General features: G+C 40.4%; 1 protein-coding gene across 1 annotated transcript in view; it reads right to left on the bottom strand.

The window, feature by feature from the left end:
* Positions 1–26,280, bottom strand: part of NME7 (NME/NM23 family member 7) — a 185,791-nt gene that overhangs the window by 108,426 nt on the left and 51,085 nt on the right. The window contains exons 3-5 of the mRNA XM_056558201.1: positions 20,554–20,720; positions 16,453–16,563; positions 8,674–8,724 (exon numbers count right to left, since the gene is read on the bottom strand). Coding sequence (XP_056414176.1) covers positions 8,674–8,724; positions 16,453–16,563; positions 20,554–20,720 — 329 coding nt within the window. The remainder of the gene's footprint in view (positions 1–8,673; positions 8,725–16,452; positions 16,564–20,553; positions 20,721–26,280) is intronic.

Below are 26,280 nucleotides of genomic sequence, written 5' to 3'. Positions count from 1 at the left end.
TTACAAGAATAACACAGTATCTAACCAACTGATTTTAGTGAGTAACCCCTAATTTTACAGCTCTTCACTGGCACTATACTGGGTTTAGTGCGGATGAACTAGCTGTCAGATTCTCTTTAAGCTGTTCATAAACAAATGCCTCTTCGAAGAACAAAAGAAAATATAAAGGCACTAGCTATACTAAGGAAACAGTCAGTAAAAGGCAATGTATAAACTCACGGACACTGGAAAAATAAAGATGTCCCTCAACCAGTAAGCCTCCAGCGTCACAATTGAATAACCACTTTAGATTATTCTAGAGCATTATTCTAGTGCTGAGATATTCCAGTGATCGCTGACAACAGCCCTAGTCCCTAAAGAAGCTCTCAATCTAATAACACTGACATGAATTGGGACCAATTTCATAAAAGCAAATTATCCATTATGATACGCTGTCTTAGCTGCAAGATAAAACCACAGTACCTGTAGAAATCCACATAAAGCAAGAGCAGACAATCTCTGCAGCTATTGCCTTTCATCAGTTCTAAACCCCTAACGGCCGTTAGAAAATACAATTATAGTCTATGGGATTTTTCTAATAGCCGTTTTAACCAGTTATTAATAACTGCCATTATTTTGTGACGGGCGATAGTAGCGGGAGAATTAGTGCATGCACTATCTCTCCCGTTCATTTGCCCGTCACAAAATAATGTCCTTTTTAATAACGGGCGATAACGGGTTAAAACGGCTATTAGAAAAATCCCATAGACTACAATGGGATTTTCTAATGGCCGATTTTCAAGATTTTTATGACGGGCGTTTATAACGGAAGTATTTTTATAGTGTGAAAGCAGCCTTACAGAAAATCTCTTGCTATAAGTCCAATGGGGGACATTTATCATTAGGTGTCTATTGCAGACACAAATCTACCCCTTTACACTGCCTGTCTAATTTACACTCTTGCTCAAAATTTACAAAAGTTGCGCACGTGCTTTGATAAATTTTGCGCAAATATAAAAACGCCCCTCCCCCCGCTCTACCGTGCACTCCTTCTATACTTCACAGAGCTGCACTTCACAGAGCTGTGACATTTTCCCACAGTAAACTGCTCACATAGCTAGAAGTGCCAGAGCAGCAGTGTGTGCCAAACAAAACTCTGCACAATAGTAAAATCATAAATCTTTATAAAGTACACAGAATGACTGGGTTTTAAAAAAATGTAATTTTGCAAAACAATCTGTCCCCTTACCTCTATATCAGTTTTTACAAAACGAGAATGCCTCCAAGTGTTGCAAAACTTGGCATGCATTTGCAGCAGAGCTGAGTGTGTGACTATGTGTATGCAGCAGAGCAGAGTGTGTGACTGTGTATATGCAGCAGAGCTGAGTGTGTGACTGTGTATATGCAGCAGAGCTGAGTGTGTGACTGTGTATATGCAGCAGAGCTGAGTGTGTGACTGTGTATATGCAGCAGAGCTGAGTGTGTGACTGTGTATATGCAGCAGAGCTGAGTGTGTGACTGTGTATATGCAGCAGAGCTGAGTGTGTGACTGTGTATATGCAGCAGAGCTGAATGTGTGACTGCGTATATGCAGTAGAGCTGAGTGTGACTGTGTATATGCAGTAAAGCTGAGTGTGTGACTGTGTATATGCAGCAGAGCTGAGTGTGTGATCATGTGTATGCAGCAGAGCAGAGTGTGTGATTGTGTGTATGCAGCAGAGATGACTGTGTGTGGTCATGCAAACACATAATCACACATTCAGCTCTGCTCCATACACATGCCGCACACTAATTTCTGTTACATGTACATGATCACACAATCAGCTCTGGTATACATGTACACAGTGTTTACCAACCAGGGTAAACGCAAATAACATACTCAGTTCTGCTGCATATCACATAGTCACACACTCAGCTCTGCTGCATATAGACAATTACACACTCAGCTCTGCTGCATACACAATCACATACTCAGCTCTGCTGCATATACACAATAACTCACTCACCTCTGCTGTATTTACACATACACACACTCTGCTCTGCTGCATCCACACAATCACGCACTCAGCCCTGCTGCATTTTCACAATCACACACTCAGCTCTGCAGCATACACATGATCACACATATACATAGACCTAACAGCCATACCTCCTTCTCCCTCCCTGCACATACAGTGGTATTCTTAGCGGTACAGTCACCATGGTTACATTACACGGGTGCAATCTCTTGCACTCCTTAAGAACAGCGGGGGTTTGAATTTGACACAGTTCTACAGATCCACAGTGTGTACAGATCGGTGTCTAATCTAAATATGTTCAATGCTCAAAAAAGTGTCCCCGAGAGTATTCAGGGCAAAATTGACAATAACAACCTGACAGTAGCCTCGCAACCCTTTACAAAGGTGATTCGTCACCGAAACGTCGGGGAGGCCTATGGTCCGAGTTTTAGTTAGCGTGGTACAGGGGATCTTTAGGAACAAAGGAGTGAGGGACAGCGGAGCACTAGTGGACACTGGAATTACCAGTGGTCCACAGAGTGGAATTGAATACATGTGCAGCTGCCCCGAACACCCTTTAGTGTGTGAATTCCTTCACACCTGATCATATACATTCCCCTGCCACTGCAGATTTTAACTTTTCTTTTGGGGTCACATATTTTAATCAATATTAAATAAAGCAAATATTTTATAGGGAGGGTTCTAGTGAGGGTTGTCCCCATAAGGGGGTCACCCCTTATAGGTTGTTATAATCTAAATATGTATGACATATTGCTGGACTTGCTGGACTTATTCTTATAACATTTTAAGTGTCTACCTTGATGGTGTATATTTGCGCAGTAAAATCAGGACTTGCGCAAAATTTGTGCGTGTAAAGAGAAAAGACACAGTTGATAAATCGATGTCCACCACATAATCAGCTCTACCGTACACCGTGATTTAGAATTCCACTTGTAAAATGTTATCAAAAATTGTGCAAAAAACGGAATTGTGCAAAAAAGATTGCGCAATATAGACAGTGAAAACTGTGTATATATAATGATAAATTCCCCCCCATTGTGTGTAGAGAGCAAGAGTTCAGTCAGTCCTTTCTGTACTATACAGACTGCTAAGGTCACTAGAATGTTTACACCCTAGTGAAATCAAATCCTTCCTTTTGTCTCAAACATACAGGTATAAAAGCCCAATTATGTGGGCAGGGGAATGTCTAGAAAAATATAGATGGAGACAAAAAAAGAAAGAGAAAGAGAGTATCAGGAATTATATATCAACTTAGTGTTTTATTCATAGATTACATTACTCACTACTGCTCTATAATGTCCAATATGCTGCAGCAAGATCCCATTTTCAGTGTGTGTGCAGAGCATAGGAGACATCATAGCAACTAGTCTCCACCCACTAGCTCTAAGACAACTGAAAACCAGAGATGGAGCCTGCATAGCACAAATGTGGATGAAAATGCCATACGTGTTATCTAGTTGTCATAACTAGTGCTACTTCTCATGCACACATACACATACACATGAAACCTTGTGAAAAGATGAACTTGTGAACATTCTGAAAAGCTAGGTGAAAGGCTTTAAACAGTTTGGAGAGAAAAAATGGAAAGACATTAGAAGAAATTCCCTACTGCAAGGATATAGGTATAGGATTTAGAATGACCTGACTGCCCAGTAATGGCTTTCCACCTGAGCGGATTTCCTTCCTGAGCTGAAGGATGAGATCCTTAATCATAGAGCTCAGCAAGGAAGCACCTTCAACTAACCAGACCTATTATCTACAAAAAAAAAAAAACAAAAAAAAAAAACATTTAAAGGGGTACTCCACTGCTCAGCGTTTGGAACAAACTGTTCAGAACACTGGAGCCGGGAGCTTGTGATGTCATAGTCCCACCCCCTCATGACGTCATGCCCCACCCCCTCAATGCAAGTCTATGGGAGGGGGCGTGACAGTTGTCACGCCCCCTCCCATAAACTTGCATTGAGGTGCGTGGCATCATGAGGGGGCAGGGCTATGACGTCACAAGCTCCCGGCTCCAGCGTTCGGAACAGTTTGTTCCAAACACTGAGCGGCAGAGTACCTCTTTAAAGGAAGACAGTGGGCAAGGTCCTTTTCCCATTATAACAGTCTGTCATTTACTGTTCTATGTTCATTGTACTTGCTTTTGAGTCATGTACTGTATTTCACCCCTTATGATACATGCAGCACTATGGAACCAAGGACACTATAAAAATAAAAAATAATAATTATAATATTAATGAAAGTGGATTTGCCATTTAGCCTTCCCCAAACATTCCCAGTAGCCTTTGCACTGATGAAGTGCTGTAACCTTGCCACTTACAGATATTGCCTAATTCTTCTACTATTGTGGAAACTTTGCAAACTTTGACATGGAGACACTATGACTCACAATATTACAAATTTCCTGCAGACACTTGCCTGAGGCCCATCCTGGCAGTAAAAGCCGATCATTAGGATTTTTCGCAATAGGTTACCTTTTTCACAATAATATAAGAAAAACATACACACACCTACCGATGTATGCATCAGAAAGTATGATATATCATGTAAAAAATATATTTGCTTTTTTTGGTGGTGATCGCCAGGTCTTATTTGAGTCCTTGAAACAGAGTTTGATAGATGGAACATTGAACTAACCTACGTCAGGGTTAACTTCAGGAAAATGAGTTACAACCAAGAACCCTCATGTGGGAATGTTTCCTGTTTGTTAATGCTTTAAATGACAACTTTAGCTTTGAGGACAAAGAGCATATTGTTACCTCTCTGTATGAATAAAGGTCTATAAAATGGAGCCCTAGTGCCTTCTTATTAAATACAACTTTGTAAATCTGTCAGCATACCTTGTGCCTCTTTAACCAAATTACTATTCAACAGAAACTGTGCCTTCTGACTTCAGCTCCAGGCTTTTTAATTATTTACTACAATGGCATTGAACAGAACAAAAATGTCTACTAGAGGGCACTGAAGTCGAGTGACATATGTAGCAAGCTATACTATAATTACGGAGAGTACAGAAGGCCCTACAGTTGAAAATTAAAGTATGGATTGTGCTGACATCTAGCAGACTTCTGCCCTCGGAGAACTGGTGAGAAACACTGTTGGACTAATCTATAACATTATTAATATTATCCATTTATTTATATAAACCGGGTAATGACAGCTGTTCCAAGGGAGTCTTACATTGTTTTAAAGGGGTACTCCGCCCCTAGACATCTTATCCCCTATTCAAAAGGATAGGGGATAAGATGTCAGCAGCAGGACCCCCGCGATCTCTGTGCAGCACCCGGCGTTGAGTTAGAATGCTGGATGTGAGCGGCGGGGGTCGTGACGTCTCGGCCAAGCCCTTTGTGACATCACATCGCGCTCCCTCAATGCAAGTCTATGGGACGCCAGGCCCCCTCCCATAGACTTGAATTGAGGGGACGTGGCGTGGCGTCACTAGGGGCGTGGCCGTATCGTCACAACCCCTGCCGCCCGCACCCAGCGCTCAAAACAAAATGATCCGAATGCTGGGGCAGCAGAGTACCCCTTTAATAGTAGTATATATAACTAGGGTGCAAAAAGTCATTCTTTATGTGTCTGATGCAGAAATCTAGCAAAATATGTGGAACATACATTAAACCTTAGATGTTGTGATCCAGTCATCACAATGAATTATGTAACATTACTTGATTTCCAAATTATAATCGAAGAAGAAATAGATAAGAAACCCCTAAAGGAAATAGAAGAAACCCCTAAAGGAATACTCCTATTAAAAGAATTCATAGCTTACAGGTGCATTCACACACATAGGATCCAGTGCGGATATGAAATAGTAATAACTGCAATTGCGGATCCACAATTATAAAATAATATGTTTATATTATACCATTACATCATATATATATATATATACACACACACACACACATATATATACCTATACACCTGTAAGCCAGGTCTTTACAATAGTTTGGAATCAATAGTGCTGGCCAACTTATTCTTTGGTTGTATTACACATACGGGGGAGTGGTTACCTCCATATTGGCTCTTGCACCCCACCCACCTCTATTAGGTGTATATAAGGTGCCTTGGATGTTTCAGACCTTGCAATGCCTGCTGTACTGTTCACACAGAGGCATATTCATAGTGTAGGGTCCGTCCCAGAATGAGGTCACCTTACCGTGGTGGGACGGTCCACGCTATTTGGCCGCCAAATTTGCAAGCTAAGTACCTCATAATTTCATAGTTTCTTATTTTAATTTATTGCACTACAGCTGTATAGCTTTTCATGTTCTATCTATATACTCATGTTTTATCTATATACTCTTGTTTTATCTATATCTGTGTGCTAGCAGTGTGCTGCTGTATTCTCCTGTTGCTATATATATTAGGGGTGTGAATCGCCAAGAATTTGGCGATTTGATTCGAATCGCGATACCAGTGTGGCGATTCGATATATCCCGATATATCGCGATACCGTCTAGGTGACGATACATCGCGATATATCCCGATACATCGCCCACCTGGGAGCATTCATAGATCCCAATAGACGCCGCTGTCAAAGCTGTAGTACTCCGGTGCACACTTTTCTCATTTTATCTCGTCCGGGCTGCAAAATAAAAGAAAACGCACTTTATCTTACCTGCCAACGAGCCCGCGGAGCTCTGGTACAGGTGTTCGGTCCCCGGGCTGTATTCTTCTTACTTCCTGTTAGCCCGGCACGTCACACGGAGCTTCAGCCTATCACCAGCGGAGGCGGGACATCGCTGCGGCCAGTGATAGGCTGAAGCTCCGTGTGACGTGCCGGGCTAACAGGAAGTAAGAAGAATACAGCCCGGGGACTGAACACCTGTACCGGAGCTCCGGGGGCTCGTTGGCAGGTAAGATAAAGTGCGTTTTATTTTATTTTGCAGCCCGGACGGGATAAAATGAGAAAAGTGTGCACCGGAGTACTCCTTTAATAGCCAGCCGCGGCGATCGCCGCATGCTGGCTATTAGCGGCGGCCCCCGGCTACTGAAATCAGCCGGGGGTCACATAGTACGGAGTGGGCACGAGTCGGAGCCCGCTCCATACACCCAGATTGACGCCGTGTCAGATCCGGCCTGCCCGGCTCCACAAATGTGGAACTTTTATCTCCTGATGCCCAGGACAGGACATGCTGTTCCGGGCGTCAGGAGATAAAAATTCCACATCCCTAAAAGAATCGATTCAAAAATATTTTGAATCGATTCAGTATCGGCAAATGAAAAAATCGCGATTATCGCGAGAATCGATTTTTTCTTACATCCCTAATATATATATAGCTATATATATATTTTCTTAGCACATTGTAAAAATACCTCCTAGTGTTTATACTCCTGTGCGCCTTCCTGCAATTCTGCATTAAAGGGGAACTCTGGTGGAAAACTTTTTTTTTTTTTAATCAACTGGTGCCAGAAAGTTAAACAAACAGATTTGTAAATTATTTCTATAAAACAAATCTTAATCCTTCAAGTACTTATTAGAGGCTGTATACTACAGAGGAAATTCTTTTCTATTTAAATTTCTTTTCTGTCTGACCACAGTGCTCTCTGCTGACACCTATGTCCATGTCAGGAACTGTCCAGAGCAGGAGAAAATCCCCATAGCAAACATATGCTGCTCTGGACAGTTATTAAAATGGACAGAGGTGTCAGCAGAGAGCACTGTGGACAGACAGAAAAGAAATCCAAAAAGAAAATAATTCCCTCTGTAGTATTCAGCCGCTGATAACTACTGGAAGGATTAAGATTTTTTAATAGAAGTAATTTACAAATCTGTTTAACTTTTTGGCACCAGTTACCCCTTTAAAGCATATCACTTTTAAAACTGCATAAAAATTGTGTGTGTGTGGCAAAAGCATGAATCAGGAAATGCACGAGACACTTCCCAAAAATTAAAGGTCAGAATGTGCACATGCATAGACCTTCAAAAAGTAATGAGAACTAAGGAGACCAAAAATGTCTGTGATCCAGATGCCAGTAAACAACTAAGTGCCAGTAAATATATTATATCTACTGCAGAGTGGATATCAGAGGTAAACCACATACAGCTCTGTACAGAGATCAGACATGAAACAAATGTGGTAGCCAAAATTGTAAATTCAGCTATGAAGCAGAGTAGGCCACAAAGGTACCAAACTAACATATTGGTTAAAAGGGGCCTTTTCTTTCTAGTTTAAACTGCAAAATGTGTATCAAGAACTGATACAGTGTATTCAAACTAAAGCCAATTTGATGCAATAGTCTAAAATAGAAAAACGACTTGACCCTGTTATTACACACTATCACTACGAATGCATCATGAATATTAATATGCAAGAATGGGAAATGTATCTGCAGTACACATCGCTTTTCTACAACAGAGCCAGAGGTCTCAACGCGTTAAAAACTTTTAACAATGGTAACATTGTACGGTAAAGCCATAAGATGTATTGTAACAAAGGATCTATGCAAGACAGATAAAGCAGTGGTTTGTTACCCAGATATACACCCGAGATTTGGTATATGTGTGATTCTTGGTATTGTGATTCCCACAATAAAATATGACTTTAACATTTTTTGTTGTTGTTGTTGTTGTTGTATGAGGCTATGTAATATAGAAAACATTACTACTTCCTTCCATATGCAGCACCATACCTTGCCTCAGTTTGTCCAAAAACTATTCATCACTTACTTAAAAAAAGATTTTGATTGATGTTCACTGTAGAAGTCCATGGCTTCGGCACTAGAATACAAAACATAACACTGTTAAAATTGTCAGAAACAATATCCTGCATTAAAGGGGTTGTCCATAATGAAAAACATTTTCTCTTAAAATACAATGTTGAACACAATTAACATGCCAATTAACTCACCTTATTTCACAACCTAATTTTCTCGGTCGGTAACGTGATTATGTTTACTACCTGTGCTGATATTATGTACACTGTTCCCAGCATGCATTGCTTTCTGAGCAGTGTGTGTAAAAGTCATCAAAGAAAAGAAATTAAAAATAGTCCCTTCTTGTTAGTCTCATACTCAGCATGCGTTGTCTGCACAATGCATATACCAGATATTAGCGGAGGGGCAGAAATGTTGTGATGGGTGTCGGGGATCTTGGGCAAATGGAGCAGATGTGATGAACTATTTATACTAGGCATGTGTCTGCCAAGAAAAGCAGCGCATGCTTAGTATAAGACTTGTGAGAAATGGTCCTTTTCTTGTCTGTACTGATGTACATGTACACTGCCCTGTAATGCATGGGAGCACATGAGTAAAAGTAGTGATGGGGGGGGAACACGAGACCGATCAAAAAAAAAACAGATGAATGAAGGCTTTCACATAATGTGACTTAATTGGTGAGTTCATGGTTTTCAACATTGTATTTTAATGGAAAATATTTTTTCATTACGGACAACCCCTAAAACAAATAAAATATCTTCTCCACTTTAAAAGTTTCACCTTTTCTTTCCACCGTTAGTAGTAATATACCTTATCACTGCAGCTGTTAGGGTTCCCATACATTTTAGGCATAAGTCAGCTGATCCTGCCGGTGGGTTCGGCAGACTGTCTAAAGTTTATGGTGGCGTCCTGACTCTTACCAGCCATATGATGTCTCGGGAGAGGAGTGTTGGGCATGTTTGATTTCAGCGGCCTAACCCTATTGTTCTAGGAGAGATAAATAGCCAACTAAGGAGTCTAGCAGCAGCTCGCCCATCCTCTATCCACAGAGAACACATACATTTAGCCATGCCAAACATTCATGTGTATGGGGAGATCAGTAGAGATAGAGGACAGTTATTGAATGTGTAAATTGTTATGGTGGTGATGTAAAGTATTTTCCAATCTGTGAAAAACACCATACGCATGCGTGAGTCTACGCTATTTGCGTAGACCTAACGTACACTACGCTAATCACGCATGCGTATGTCGTTTTCCACAGATTGTAAAAAACGTTATGGCGTTTTTCACAGATTGGAAACTACAGTGACCCCCCAACATACGATGGCCCCAACATATGATCAAATCAACATACGATGGCCTCTCAGAGGCCATTGCATGTCGATGTCAGCATCGACATACGATGCTTTTTTATGTAGGGGCCATCGCATTAAGTGCTATCCGGCAGCGCAAAAGGCTTAAGCTGCTGCCGGATAGAAGCTTAATGTTCCCCGTGTGGTGCGGTAAGTATTACTTACCCCTCCACGATGCTCCGGGGTGCCCTTCGGGTCCAGCACTGGTCCTCCGGTGTCTTCTCGGCCCTCTCTGGTGACGTGAATTCGCTGCTGCGCACGCCGTCCCGTCATCCAATAGGAACGGCGTACGCAGCAGCGTAATGACGTCGCTACCCAGGCCCAGTAAGGCCTTGCGGAAGACAGCGGAGGGCCGGAGAAGACCAGGAGAGCCAAGCAGAGGACCGGAGAAGACCAGGAGAGCCCAGCGGAGGCCCGGGGTCACCATCGGGAGCGGCAGGACGTGGTCCGGAGCGGCGGGGACAGGCGAGTACAGCTTCCTATATTTTACATTGCACGAATCCCTCAACATACGATGGATTCGACAAACGATGGCTCGTTTGGAACGAATTACCATTATATGTTGAGGGACCACTGTACTTTAGATCTATTGTGGAAAAGTCCAATCTCCCACATGCGCAGTAGCACTTAGGCTGCGCTAACTGCGCAGTTACGCTTTACGCTATGTCATCAAGTGTATGATTTTAATTATATTGAGCGACAGAAGTGTAAACTGCAATTAACCCACAGTGCAGTGTGCATATATTAACACAGAAGTTAAAACTGAAATTAACCCACAGTGCAGTGTGCATATATTAACCCACAGAAGTAAAAAATACAATTAACCCACAGTGCAGTGTGCATATATTAACACAGAAGTTAAAACTGAAATTAACCCACAGTGCAGTGTGCATGTGCGATATGAAAAATCCACGGTGATCCAATAAACTACACCTACGCTGATAACAAGCAATTAACGCACTGCGCAGGCGCGGTTCTATATGCAGTGCACATGTGCGATATGAAAAATCCACGGGTGATCCAAGAAACTACACCTACGGTGATAACAAGCAAGTAACGCACTGCGCATGCGCGATCCTATGCTAGAACTACTGCGCATGCGCGACATTACGCAATTAGCGTAGCGTACACTAATACCGTAAACTTGCGCATGGCGTTTTTCCCAGATTGGACAATACTTTACATTAGCGGCACTACTGTTGAATGATACAATGCGTTTTGTTGTTTGTTCCTCATCTTCCTCATTACACACTCATCTTCATGATCATGTAAAAAGTGTACAAAGGACACATATGAAGGACATCACCTTTTATGGTTAGTCACATATTAAAGTGGACCTGTCATGTCCAAATACCCTTAAACATCCAAAAAATTTGCTGGGTTCATGTGTACAGTAGTATTTTTAGCCAATTCCAGGAGTGAATCCAAAATACAGAAAAAGGTGCAAATCTTTCCATTACAGTTTTTCTCTGTGTGGATTCTGCTTCAGGTTTTGGCTAATAATAGCACCTAGTCTTACTGAGGTACTAAATCAAGAAAAGGAATTAGATGCATTAAGCTTTGTATGCTATACACTGCCAGATTATCTTATGGAGGAACATTTTATGGTTAAAGGGGTACTCGATTGCTCAGCGTTTGGAACAAACTGTTCCGAACGCTGGAGCCGGCAGCTCGTAACGTCATAGCCCCGCCCCTCATAATGTCACGAGCTCCCGGCATTGGCTCCAGTGTTCAGAACAGTTTGATCCAAACGCTAAGCAGCGGAGTACCCCTTTAAAGACTGTAGCATAGGAAAAAAACGTACAATAATATTCCATGGCATCTGCCTAAATAGAGTGGCTCTGTCTTCTGGCTCAAGGGTCATTAGAAGAGGACTCCTCATATTTGTATATGCCCTAACAGGATATACAGCTATGGGTTGTCTTTGTGAAAGAACTGATCCAGGATACTGGACATGTAGAAAAAAAGGATCTTGTTAACATTACCAATGAGATAATTTTGGCAGTCATGATTAGCATACTTGTTGCTTAGCAATGTATCCCTTGAGAGCTGTGTGCAAGATAGCAATGCCTTAAGTCACTAAGAATAGATTTTTACTAATGCCATTATTAATAAGACAAACTAAATCAATGAATATCAGTAATAAATATAGTTTATCTTTTTTTTTTCAATCACACAACTATCTATTGACAACATAACTGATCAGTGCTTCCCTTTTATCACGGCTTTTACTCCCCAGTTTCAATCATTTTAATTCATGAACCGTATAGGGGTTACTTAGAAAAACAGGGCTGCTTTCTTCCAAAAACAGTATCACACTTGTCTATAGTGGTCTATGACTGGTATTTTAGTTCAGCTTTGTTGAAGTCAATGGTTAGTAGTTGCAGTACTGCATAAAACCTGTGTAAGGGTGTGTTCAAACGTGCGTATTTTCTGCTGCAAATCTGCAGCAGATTTGCTTCAGGAGATTTTGCTGCCCATTGAAGTCAATGGGCAGCAAAATCTGCTGAAGCAAATCTGCAACAAAAATACACACGTGTGAACGCACCCTAAAAAAGGTGGGGGGCTGTTTGTGGAAGAAAGCATTCATATTTTTCTGATGCTGATGCTATATAGTTTAGGTAAGGCTGCATTCACAGCACGGTACGGTTGCCGGATCCGACTGGGGGAGGGGAAAACTGGGCGCTCTCATACCCCAGCCGGACCGGCGCTGAAATTTATTTACTTTAATGAGCAGATCGGAGTCAAATGGTGACTCCGGTTGGCTCATTTTTGACCCGTATCCTGTTTTGTGACGGTAGTATAGACACTAGGATGCAATGCTCTGCACATACCCCCATGTGTATAGCAGTGTTTGTGTACTACATACACACTGCTATACAAATGGTAGCATGTGCAGAGCATTGCATCCTAGTGTCTGTACTACATACACAAGGGTGCAATGCTCCCCACATACCCCCATGTGTATAGGAGTGCTATATAAAAAAAGAAAAAAAAAAAAAAAAGGAAAAAAAATGTAAATTTACTGCTCCCCCCCCCCAATAAAAATTAGCTCCCCCTTTTCCTATTGCTATACAAAAAAAGTAAAATAATTTTTTGTTTACATATTTGATACTGCCGCATGGCTAAATGTCTGAACTATTAAAATATTAGTAAATCATTAATGTTTTATTTTAATAGTTCATACAGTTACTCATGCGGCAGTATCAAATGTATGCTGGTTGCTGTACAGGATCGTTAATAATGAATGAACGTAAAAAAAAAAAAAACTATCTAAAATTGCTGTTGTTTGGTCACATCACATGCTAGAAACTTTTAATACGGCCATTGTACATAATTTTTCAAGTAGAATCAGCTGAACCCCTTTTTTTTTGGAATTTTGACATTTTTTCGTTAGCTGCAGCCCTAGACAAAAGTATTTCATACGATTAGTTCATTCATTCAGATCTATGCAGGAGGGAAGGAGGAGAAAGTGGAAGCTGAGGTCGCGCTGTCATCAAGTGGAACAAATCCGGGGTATAGAGGTAAATTCCTTTATTGGAAATACATGCAACGCGTTTCAATACACTCAGGTTTTTTCATCAGGCATGATCTAACAAGGTTTTGGCTGAAATTTATACAGGATGTGATCATGACGTCACTTACCGGAGAGCCCGCACATTAAAAAATCATCTAGCTCCGGGCCGCCTTAAGACGGTTGTATCTGGGAATATAAATAATATAAAAGATATATCCCCATCCTGTACTGGCACTTTTAAATGTGAATATCCTCGTTGTCTTGGTTGTTCATGGATTTCCAAAAAGGACACCTCTACATTTAATTCCTTTTCAACAGGTGAGAATTTTTCCACCAAAGGAAGACATGATTGTTCTTCCATGTATGTGGTTTATCTCCTCACATGTAAGTGTGGAATCCAATATATTGGCCGCACTGTCCAGACACTAAGAATGAATAAACATTGTTTTAATGTTCAAAATAAATTCATACAACATAGTGTCTCCAAGCACATCACCATGATCCACGCTAGTGATCCCCAGTGTCTGACTGTTATTGAAGCTATTCCCGAGGACACATATAATAGATACCAAACACTTATTAATAGAGTCTTTTTGGATTGTTAATATAAATTCATTATGGCCATATGGATTAAATGAACAGATCGAAAAGACGACTTTTTAATCTTTAATTTCATCATAAGTTTTTTCCTTTTGGGATATCCTTGCTTAATGCTGTGATGTGTGTGTGTATGTATATGTGTGTATGTGTATCCATTTGCAAATCTTTTGCATGTTTTTTATATATACATACATATATGGATACGTCTATATGTTCTTTTTATACGTAAAATTTTTTGTATATATATTTTTTAAATATATTTTTTGTGTATATTTTATACCTTGCAATGTATTTATTAATGTATAAGGATATATGGGTCGTGTGTCTTTTTCTCATAAATGAGCTGTTATCTTTTTTCCATACTTTTGCTTTTACCTTTTTCCATGTTTTACAAAGGATCAATATGTCACGTGATTGTGACATCATGATCACATCCTGTATAAATGTCAGCCAAAACCTTGTTAGATCATGCCTGATGAAAAAACCTGAGTGTTTTGAAACGCGTTGCATGTATTTCAAATAAAGGAATTTACCTCTATACCCCGGATTTGTTCCACTTGATGACAGCGCGACCTCAGCTTCCACTTTCTCCTCCTTCCCTCCTGCATATTATCACGTCCGCCAGCCGGCGTGGGAAGCCGCTGCAGTCTCATTCATTTACACCTCTGTGAGCGTTGTGCCTTTCCAGCACAACCTAATCAGGTGAGCGAGTTTTCATTATCTGTACTCCCTCACCGCTCAGCCCGCATTGATTCCACACAGGGAGCACTCCGTTGTACTTTTTGTTTTTCATTCAGATCTAGGATGTGTTATCTTAGAGTTACCTTTATTTTTTTGAGCAATGTATTTTAGTGCTGATTTTGCTGAATTTGAACTAAAATCGGCAACAGCAAATACAAAACAAATCAGATTTGTGGCTGTGGATAAACATACCTGCAAATGCAAATGTTCTACCGTATTTCTGTCCCTAAAGGCTCTTATGTTTTGTATCATAGGGCAGCAAACCTCAAGAAAGCAAGGATCAATGCCAGTAAATGAGAGAGATATCTGTATTATGGTAAAATAAATTGATAAATAAATAAAATAAAATGTACCCACACCCAAGAACAAAACAAATACAGAGAAAGATTGCGATGTGAAGAAGTGTTCCTTTTTTGTGTTTTGGACCCAATCTTGGTTTTGGCAAGATAACTTTGGTTTTAGCTATATAACTAAAGTGTAATATAAAGTTTATTGCCAGCCAAACATAAGATCCGTATGTAACAAGCTTGAAAAATTGTGTTTGCATATTAAAACAAAAGAAAAAAAAAAGCTGTTCTTCCAGCCTGAAGCCAGAAGAGGAAGCATACACTGGTGATCCCACCAGATATAAGGGTACGTTCACACGAGTGGATTCTCGCAGCGTATTTCTCTGCGGATCCGCCACTGAAGGACCCGCTGTATTCTGCCTACACATGTGCCTGCTCGTAGCGTCGTGCAGACACACTGAAGCGATGTGCCGCACTGTACTCGCACACATTGCGGCCGCTCCCCCTGCTCAATGAGCTAGGCTGAGAGCTGCCGCGATGTGCGAGTATACTGCGCATGCACAAGGTGACTCGCACATCGCACTGTGTTTGCTCGTAGTGGCGTATTGCCGTTCCGAGCAGGCACATGTAAAGGCAGAATACAGATGGTCCTTCAGCGTAAAATCCGCTGCAAATCCGCTCGTGTGAACATACCCTAAAAAGGCATTCTCCAGATGCAGAGTTGCTTTAGGGTGCGTTCACACGTACACTCATTTGATGCACAGGATTTTCTGCTGCAGATTTCAGTGTAAACTAAATGACTGAGCACATCTTCTAATCAGCAGTTACAAATCCTGCGCATCAAATCTGTGTGAACATACCCTTAACAATGTTTTCTGGCATTTCCTATGTAAGGCAATGCAGTGTACAATGGGGGAGATTTATGAAAACCTGTGCAAAGGAAAAGTTGCCCAGTTGCCCATAGCAACCAATCAGATTGCTTCTTTCATTTTCAAAAGGGCCTGTGGAAAATGAAAAAAGTGATCTGATTGGTTGCTATGGGCAACTTTTCCTCTGCACAAGTTTTCATAAATCTCCCCCAATGTTCTGAATTTTTTCCACAACCATATTAAAAAAAGAAAACCAGGGCCAAATGAAAAGAAAAACCTTGTTGTTATTTCATCTATTTTTGTGTACAATATACAAATCACAGCTGCAACAATGAAAACCACTGACATTCATAAATTCTACCTAATATTTTTCCTGCTCCATTGATCTTTCTCTTGAGGTAAGACATTTCCTAAACAGACACTTACCGGGTCAATAGAACCATCTTGGCTTTGGTAATAGTAAATCCTGAATCTAGAACAGCTTCAATGATTGAGCCCATATTTGGAACAGCATCAGGTTTGATCATAGCTAGAGTCCTACACAATAAGACACATAGGTTAGGAATTTTTTTTCTACCATCTAGGCAACCACAAAATACGATGAGAATGTATAAAATGTACAAGAAAGCAAATACACAGTATTGTGCGCTTCACTACAAATAATGTCATTAAAACCTGCAAAAGCATTTCTGCTTATCTTCCTTTTTTTTGTATTCAGGATCAGTTTTATTAAAGGGGCTGTCTGGGGACTATATATATATATATATATATATATATATATATACACACACACACACACACACACACACACACATACATTCAGTCATGGCTGTAAATGTTGGCTCCCCTGAAATTTGAAAATGAAGCTTTTCTCACAGAAAAGGATTGCAGTAACACATGTTTATTCCCTTTGTGTGTATTGGAACTAAACCAAAAAAGGAGGGGGGGAAAAGAAAACTGGACATAATGTCACACTAACCTCCAAAAATGGTCTGGACAAAATAATTAGCACCCTTAACTTAATATTTGGTTGCACACCCTTTGGAAAAAATAACTGAAATCAGTCGCTTCCTATAACAATCAATAAGCTTCTTACACCTCTCAGCCGGAATGTTGGACCACTCTTCCTTTGCAAACTGCTCCTGGTCTCTCTTATTGGAAGGGCGCCTTTTCCCAACAGCAATTTTAAGATCTCTCCACAGGTGTTCAATGGGATTTAGATCTGGACTCATTGCTGCCACTTCAGAACTCTCCAGTGCTTTGTTGCCATCCATTTCTGGGGGCTTTTTGACGTATGTTTGGGGTCATTGTCCTGCTGGAAGGACAAACCCAGCTTTCTGACACTGGACTGTACAGTACGACCCAAAATCCATTGGTAATCCTCAGATTTCATGATGCCTTGCGCACATTCAAGGCACCAAGTGCCAGAGGCAGCAAAACAACCCCAAAACATCATTGAACCTCCACCATATTTCACTGTAGGTACTGTGTTCTTTTCTTTGTAGGCCTCATTCCATTTTTGGTAAACAGTTGAATGATGTGCTTTACCAAAAAGCTCTATCTTGGTCTCATCTGTCCACAAGACTTTTTCCCAGAAGGATTTTGACTTACTCAAGTTCATTTTGGCAAAATGTAGTCTTGCTTTTTTTATGTCTCTGTGTCAGCAGTGGGGTCCTCCTGGGTCTTCCGGCCATAGTGTTTCATTTCATTTAAATGTTGATGGATAGTTCTCCCTGACACTGATGCTCCCTGAGCCTGCAGGAAAGCTTCCATATCTTTGGAACTTGTCTGGGGCTGCTTATACACCATCCGGACTATCCTGCGTTGACACCTTTCATAAATTTTTCACCTCCGTCCATGTCCAGGGAGATTAGCTGCAGTGCCATGGGTTGCAAACTTCTTGATACTGTTGCGCACTGTGGACAAAGGCAAATCTAAATCTCTGGAGATGGACTTGTAACCTTGAGATTGTTGATATTTTTACACAATTTTGGTTCTCAAGTACTCAGACAGTTCTCTTCCCCTCTTTCTGTTGTCCATGCTTAGTGTGGCACACACACACACAATGCAAAGACAAAGTGAACTTCTCTCCTTTTTATATGCTTTCAGGTCTGATTTTTATATTGCCCACACCTGTTACTTGCCCCAGGTGAGTTTAAAGGAGCATCAAATGCTTGAAATAATCTTATTTATCCACAATTTTGAAAGGGTGACAATAATTTTGTCCAGCCCATTTTTAGAGTTTGGTGTGACATTATGTTCAATTTGGTTTTTTTTCCCCTCCCTTTTTTTGTTTAGTTCCAATACACATAAAGGGAATAAACATGTGCATAGCAAAAAATGTGTTACTGCAATCCTTTTCTGTGAGAAATACTTCATTTTCTTGAAAAATTTCAGGGGTGCAAACATTTATGGCCATGACTGTATGTCAAAGGGATAAGTATTCCTGTTAGAGAGAGGTGCCACTTCTGGCGAATGAAGATTCAAAGAAGGCCAGTAGCACTCCACGGGCTTTCTGGGAAAGGGAATATGCAAAGCAGCTCATCAGGTTTCCTGTTACGGAATCTCAGAAGCTGATCGGGACTGATCGGGGAGAAATCTGGCTTGGCACAAAGTCCTATATATATATTATTATAATTTTTTTTTTAAAGGTAGCTTTAAAGGTAGGACCCGGTAATAATGAAAAAATAAATAAACCATACTCATCTGCACCGATACCTCCCCTACTGATCCCTGATGCTCTCTGCCTTTTCCTGCTTACAATGACGTGCGAACCCTGCAGGAGCTCACCAGAAGCCATCGGAATGGCAGTGGTGGACGATCAGGCAGGTGAGAATGCCTTAATTCTTTTTGTTTGCAACACCTCTTGTCCCTTCTAAAAAGATTTCTTCCCCAGATAACCTCTTTAACTATATCTTTTTAAAGCATCCTTTCTAGACACAGAACATTATCACAGAGACTCAATAAGAATTAGCAATCCAGTGGCACTGCCTCCCTCTGCAACTTACCAAAGGTCATCCAGTGCTGCTACTACCACAGCCAGAGTACCTGGACAGAACATCAGAATTCAGAGAGTTTCATCTTGCTCTATCCAGTACCCCAGCTGGGGAAAACATCAGCAACATAACTGGCCTTATAACCATATAAAGTAAAAATTGCAGGGGCCCTAATAATAGGACAGATAGCAACAACACCCAGCAAGTTTTAACTTTATTTGTGTTGTAGTGGATCCATCAACCATGTTTCTGCCTCAAATCTTTTCGCTCCTACTCATCCAGTAGAATGAAGAGCCACTTTGTAGGGTAGGTGGGAATAATCACAGACTGGACCCTGGGAGTGTTAATATTTCTGTCCTGCAGGGGGAGCAAAGAGATCAAAGTACTTGGTCAAGGGCTAGTCTGGCTATCTGGTAGCGCTTCCCTATAGTACAGTGAGGTACTACATGTTCTTTCCTACTCTTTACCTGTGCCAGGGTTAGCTGCTTCTTTGGACCGGGCAAGGTAAAAGTGGCTCCATTTTACTTTTTTGGGACACTGTGTGTACTGTACAGGACCCTGAAGAAGCTCCTGTCTTCTACATAGACAGTGATTTACAGCTCCCAGCAGTTCTTTCATACTTTTATATGTAAGGACTTGCTTTATCAGTATTAGCTATCTACTTATTTTTCTTCAATTCTCACTTTTTTATTTTTTGGATGACATTTTGGGGGCTTTAAAACAATTAGCATTTTTCTATATAGAACATACTTCAACATACAATGGTTTTAAGATACAATGGTCATCCTGGAACCAATTAATATTGTAACCTGAGGGACCACTGTACAGTAAAAAGCTCTTGTACACATGTCCACCATTCCTTTTCTTCCTTAAAAATTCATTATGGCATTGCGTTGTTTCAATACCACAATGTTTTGTTCCTAAACAGGTGTGGTTACCTAAAACAGATTTTTCAAAAGTGTTCAACCTTATATGATTATATTTGATTGATCATTTCAAGTATGCCCAAAAACACATTTCTTATAAATATTTATGAGTCTGCATTGGCTTTTACTATTATGCTTTGTGCAGTAAAAAATATATAATTCTGTAGCTATTTTCTGAAAACATTGTGCATACAAACCTGTGACATAATAAAAAAGTAAAATTTATATGGGAAAAAAAGACTGTAAATAAGAAGACTGTAAATGGAGAAAATGATGGCTGTGGCTACAGAAATGAACAGCCTGGATACTCAGAACATTAGGAATTACAGCTCATGGTATCTTTTTATATATTATATATACATATACACACAGGAGCCACACAGTTATTATTAAAAATGCACCTCTGCAAGAGACATAGCCGACCGGCCCAACTTGTTAGGAATGTGACAAATAAAAAGGATTTAAGCAGTAAGCCGATTTCATCTTCTGATGCCGTATATGAACACAGGGGTTGAAAATGAAAATATTAAGACTATCTTTATTTACAAGAAGCCTGAAAAAAAAAAGAAATCTGGCACCACACAGAATTTATGAGTAAAACATACTTCTCCTTTTTACTGCCAACTTTACGGGCAGTGTACTGGTCCCCATAGTCAACCAGATGAAGCTGACGAGAAAAGACATTTATTTTATTTCCAACGTAGAAGTCCTCTTTGCGTAATGTGTCATACTTTGTGCGTCTCAAGAAGACACGGTGATTCTTTATATCATACTGTAAAAACAAAAATAAACCATTAGTGTCAAACAAATTGGCTCGGGGCTAACATAATCAGTATCATCTGCACTAACCAGCTGGTACAGGGTTATAGTGTGGGTGACACTGATAAAAATCATACTTACCAATCTTTCGTAATGCTTGGACTTCTGGATATGGTAAGGAGCGTGCCTGGTGCACGGCGGGGGGGGGGGGGGTTATTTCTAAGCCTTCCATGCATGGTGACATCTGTTTGTACTGGCTTCTTCATTGTACTGAGAATGCAATGCTGCAGAATTGAGCTCCACTCTGCAGCATAGCAGACTCCGCACAGGGGAAGGAGGTTTGACAATGAAGAAGCCAGCACACACAGATCTTCAGAACACCAGACGTCACTATGCACAGAAGCCATGCACCAAGTAGGCTCATTAGCATATCCAGAAGACCAAGAATTACAGGAGAGTCATGGACTGAAAATCGGTAAGTATGATTTTCATTGGTGCCAACCGCACTATAACCCTGTATTAGCTGGTTAGTGCAGGTGATACTGATGACAGATTCATGTTAGGGAGAAATAAGCAAATAAATAAGCAGATCAAAACAGGACTCCACCGTGTGCTGCTTGCACCACCACAACCCTATGGGCTACACTGCAACTTTCTGTAGCTCTGCAGTCAAATAGCACATGACTCAATGTTTTGCTTAGGACAATAGGTAAAAAAAAAAAATAGTTGTGCTACAAAAAAGTTGCAGTGTGCCACTAGCCTTTAAGGGTTAGTTTTTAAAATAAAACAAAAAAACTTGTGAGAAAGTCATATAAATAAATTACCAAATGATAAATTCATGACCACTGCAAAAAATTACCATGAAGTGCTCTGCTACAGGGAAGTTTTGGAAAACATCTACACTAAAATGCGCATTGTAAAGGCACAATCACTTAACTGCACCAAAATATGTGCCCAACATACACAACAAAACCAGTGTACATAGGTTCTGGCACCCTTTGATCCCCAGAATAACCCTTTTAAAAAATGGGGACCAGAATCTTCATCATCCTAACGGTACAGATCATACTGTGGAATCTCTGCTTGCAGAATTCCACGAGCGGATATTCCGTCTGGCGGCCACCGGCGAAAATACATCAGTGGTACGACTGCGCAATCACCATTGACAGCTATGCAGTACTCGCGGAATTCTGCACAAAGAATTAACATATTCATTCTCTGTACGGAACAATTTAAGCTGCGGAATTCCGCTGCTGAAATTCCTCAGTGCGAACGGGTCTCGCGGAAGACCCATTCACACTGATGGTAATGTTCACTGCGCGGATATCCACAATTCTGCGGGAATTCCAGTGTGAACGTACCTATTCACTTAGTTTTAATATCTTCAGGAAAGTGCGGTGCATCCTTTGGAATAGTTTCCACCTCAACAGTTTGCCAACACTACAAGGCTTCACACACCACAGAAGAGAAAATGAAAATAAAAGCAAAACGGTCTTAGTCTCCCCTTCTTCACAGGCCTTAGCCAACTTTATGCTTTGCCTTTTAAAGGAATCTGTCTGCTGTATTTTCTGCTAAGTGCTGCAGACACCGTTGAACAGCTGTTAGGGTGTAAAAGCAAACTGTACCCTACCTGGAGCTGATGGTGGCTACCAGGCTTACAAAATTACCTTATTATTTCTCAGCAGAGTGTCAAGGAAGCAGAGCTGAGCTGCTCAAGTGCCATAGCCTGGCATGCTTCCTTACTTCCCAGCTCCTGCTTGACTGATGTACTGAGCCCTGAATGTCAATCAAAGAGGATCTGGGAGGCAAGGACAAGCAAGGAAGCATGCCAGGCTGTGGCACTTAGCAGTTTGGCCAAACCTTCTTGACACTTGGTGATTGTCAAATTGCCTTTTTTATTTCTTAGCCATCAGCTCCCAACAGTGTCTGCAGCCCATAGCAAATAGAGCTAACAGATTTGCTTTAAAGTAAATATTCCCTTGATATGAAATTGATATGACAAAAAAGGGATCAATTAGAACATAGTAAAGAGGCTGCAAGTGGACTGACCCAAAGCCTAACAAAAGCCCTGTTCATCAGCAGAATAAAAGATAGGGACAAATGATACTGTTGTTCATTGAAGAATATCATGACAGGTCTTTTAAGACGTGTCACTTTAAAAAAAGTAATCTTCCTCTACTGTGGGATGTTACCAAGAAGAACCAACTTCATCAGTCAATAATGAGGTTAGACTCTATAGGCTAGGTTAGGACTCTATGGTGGTTAATGGTCTTCTCTGGTGCTAGACATCTTATCCCCTATCCTATGTCTGATCGCGGGGATCCGGCCGCTGGGACCCCCCCTCCCCCCCTCGATCTCCGTGTAGACACCCGGCGTTTTGAACATTATAGAAACTAGAAAGTGCAGCTCACAGCTATACTGTGCGAGATGACTAAGGATGTTCGCTTCTACCCTATGCGCATTACAGCGTATATACTAGATGTTATATATGGATTTACATCTAACTATTTTCTTCACAAGGGCCCTGTGTGGAGATAGTATTATTCATATTTTAATAAAATCATCTATATTTGAAGCACGGTCTCCTTACCATATATTTATTATTGGGTTCATTATGTACCAGATATTTTAGGTCTGGTTACGTCCTTGAAGTCTGGACTATTTCATACAATTGTATTGTATAATTTATAGTCTTATTGTTCTGAATGCTTGGTTCAGGAGGCCGTGGTTGTGACGTCACACCAAGCCCCCTCCATTCATGCCTATGGGGTGACGTATGTCACGCCCCCCCCCCCCCATAGACATGAATAGAGGGGACATGGCTTGACATCACGATCACGATCCCAGCATTCTGAACATAATGTTCAGAATGCTGGGTGTCTACATGGAGATCGCGGGGTGTCCCAGCAGCCAGACCCCTGCGATCAGACATCTTATTCCCTATCCAAAGGGGATAATCTCGCCAATGGTTAATCTCTCCAAATGTGTAAGACACATCCACAAAAAATTAAGCTAAACATTATGCTGAACACCTGGTGCAGTGTTTCCAAACCAGTCTGCTTCCAACTGTTGACAAACTACAACTCCCAGCATGCCCAGACAACTAGAGGCACACTGTTGGGTAACATTGATCTAGTGGGCCATTATTTCCCAACAACCCACAGATTACTGCTATCCAACAAATATGGCAGTAGATGTATATAAGAAAGGGAGCTTACTTGGATGTGAATTAACAAACCACAATATATAGCAACTGCCCAAACAATAATGTTAATATCAAACAATTACATCAACGATGTTTCAAGCCTTTACAATGACAAACAGCATTACAGGACTCTAAAATCCCTTCCCACACTATAACCTGACAAAGACCATCAAAGTCATTCCCACTCTGAAAACCTCAGCATTCACTGGAATTGAAGCTTGGATCTCCAGAATAAAAAGAATAATACAAAAAAAAAAAAAAAAAAACTTTAAATGAGAGCTTTCTGAGTATTACCACCAGCTTTCCAAATAAGCCTCTTGAAATAGCTGCGAATTGTAAGCAGAGTACATACACCTTTTTTTAAATGTTTTTGCAGTGGTAGCACATTTTATTTTAGTGGGTATTATTATGTTACATAGGAACAGAAATTATTTCCTATAATTCCCATTGTAAAAATAATAAAGTAAATATATTCTTAGGGACATCTTCAGACTATTGTTTATGAAAAAGAAAAATTAAAACAGTGCATTTACATGCTAAAAATACAGATTTTACTTCCATTTTTACTAAAATAACTGGAAAATGTTAAACATAGTCATGATGAAAATAATGTTCAATTGAGTTTTTTGTAAAAAAAATAAAAAAAAATAGATATCTATATATATATAAAACTCAATTGTGTGTGTATGTGCGTGTGTATGTATGTGTGTATGTATGTGTGTATGTTCCAGCATCACGTCCAAACGGCTAAAGATATTAACATGAAACTTGGCACACGTTACTTATATGTCAACAACAAACATAGGATAGGTGATTTAACCCTTACCCCCCATTTGCCAGGGTCAGGGTTTTTGTTTAAAGTCCCATACAAGTCTATGGCAAATATATGTTACTGCATAACTTCTAAATGGCTGGAGATATTTTGATAATACTTGGTCACATGTTACTTATATGTCCACTTAAAATATAGGATAGTTAATTTAACCCTTAACTACCCCAATTTGTGAGGGTCGGGGTTTTCGTTTAACCCCTTAAGGACCAGGCCATTTTATACCTTAAGGACCGGAGCGTTTTTTGCAATTCTGACCACTGTCACTTTAAACATTAATAACTCTGGAATGCTTTTAGTTATCATTCTGATTCCGAGATTGTTTTTTCGTGACATATTCTACTTTAACATAGTGGTAAAATTTTATGGTAACTTGCATCCTTTCTTGGTGAAAAATCCCAAAATTTGATGAAAAAAATGAAAATTTTGAATTTTTCTAACTTTGAAGCTCTCTGCTTGTAAGGAAAATGGATATTCCAAATAAAACATTTTTGGGTTCACATATACAATATGTCTACTTTATGTTTGCATCATAAAATTTATGAGTTTTTACTTTTGGAAGACATCAGAGGGCTTCAAAGTTCAGCAGCAATTTGGAAATTTTTCACAAAATTTTCAAACTCGCTATTTTTCATGGACCAGTTCAGGTTTGAAGTGGATTTGAAGGGTCTTCATATTAGAAATACCCCATAAATGACCCCATTATAAAAACTACACCCCCCAAAGTATTCAAAATGACATTCAATAAGTGTATTAACCCTTTAGATGTTTCACAGGAATAGCAGAAAAGTGAAGGAGAAAATTCACAATCTTCATTTTTTACACTCGCATGTTCTTGTAGACCCAATTTTTGAATTTTTGCAAGGGGTAAAAAGGAGAAAATTTTTACTTGTATTTGAAACCCAATTTCTCTCGAGTAAGCACATACCTCATATGTCTATGTTAATTGTTCGGCGGGCGCAGTAGAGGGCTCAGAAGGGAAGGAGCGACAAATGGTTTTTGGGGGGCATGTCACCTTTAGGAAGCCCCTATGGTGCCAGGACAGCAAAAAAAACGCACATGGCATACCATTTTGGAAACTAGACCCCTCAGGGAACGTAACAAGGGGTAAAGTGAACCTTAATACCCCACAGGTGATTCACGACTTTTGCATATGTAAAAAAAAAAAAAAATGTTTTACCTAAAATGCTTGGTTTCCCAAAAATGTTACATTTTTAAAAAGGATAATAGCAGAAAATACCCCCCAAAATTTGAAGCCCAATTTCTCCCGATTCAGAAAACACCCCATATGGGGGTGAAAAGTGCTCTGCTGGCGCACTACAGGTCTCAGAAGAGAAGGAGTCACATTTGGCTTTTTGAAAGCAAATTTTGCTCTGGGGGCATGCTGCATTTAGGAAGCCCCTATGGTGCCAGGACAGCAAAAAAAAACCACATGGCATACCATTTTGGAAAGTAGACCCCTCGGGGAACGTAACAAGGGGTAATGTGAACCTTAATACCCCACAGGTGATTCACAACTTTTGCATATGTAAAAAAAAA

This window comes from Hyla sarda, chromosome 2 (assembly GCF_029499605.1).
Source record: "Hyla sarda isolate aHylSar1 chromosome 2, aHylSar1.hap1, whole genome shotgun sequence".
NCBI lineage: Eukaryota > Metazoa > Chordata > Amphibia > Anura > Hylidae > Hyla > Hyla sarda.
Note: the sequence above shows the minus strand (reverse complement) of the source record. Positions and strands in the feature narration are given on the sequence as shown.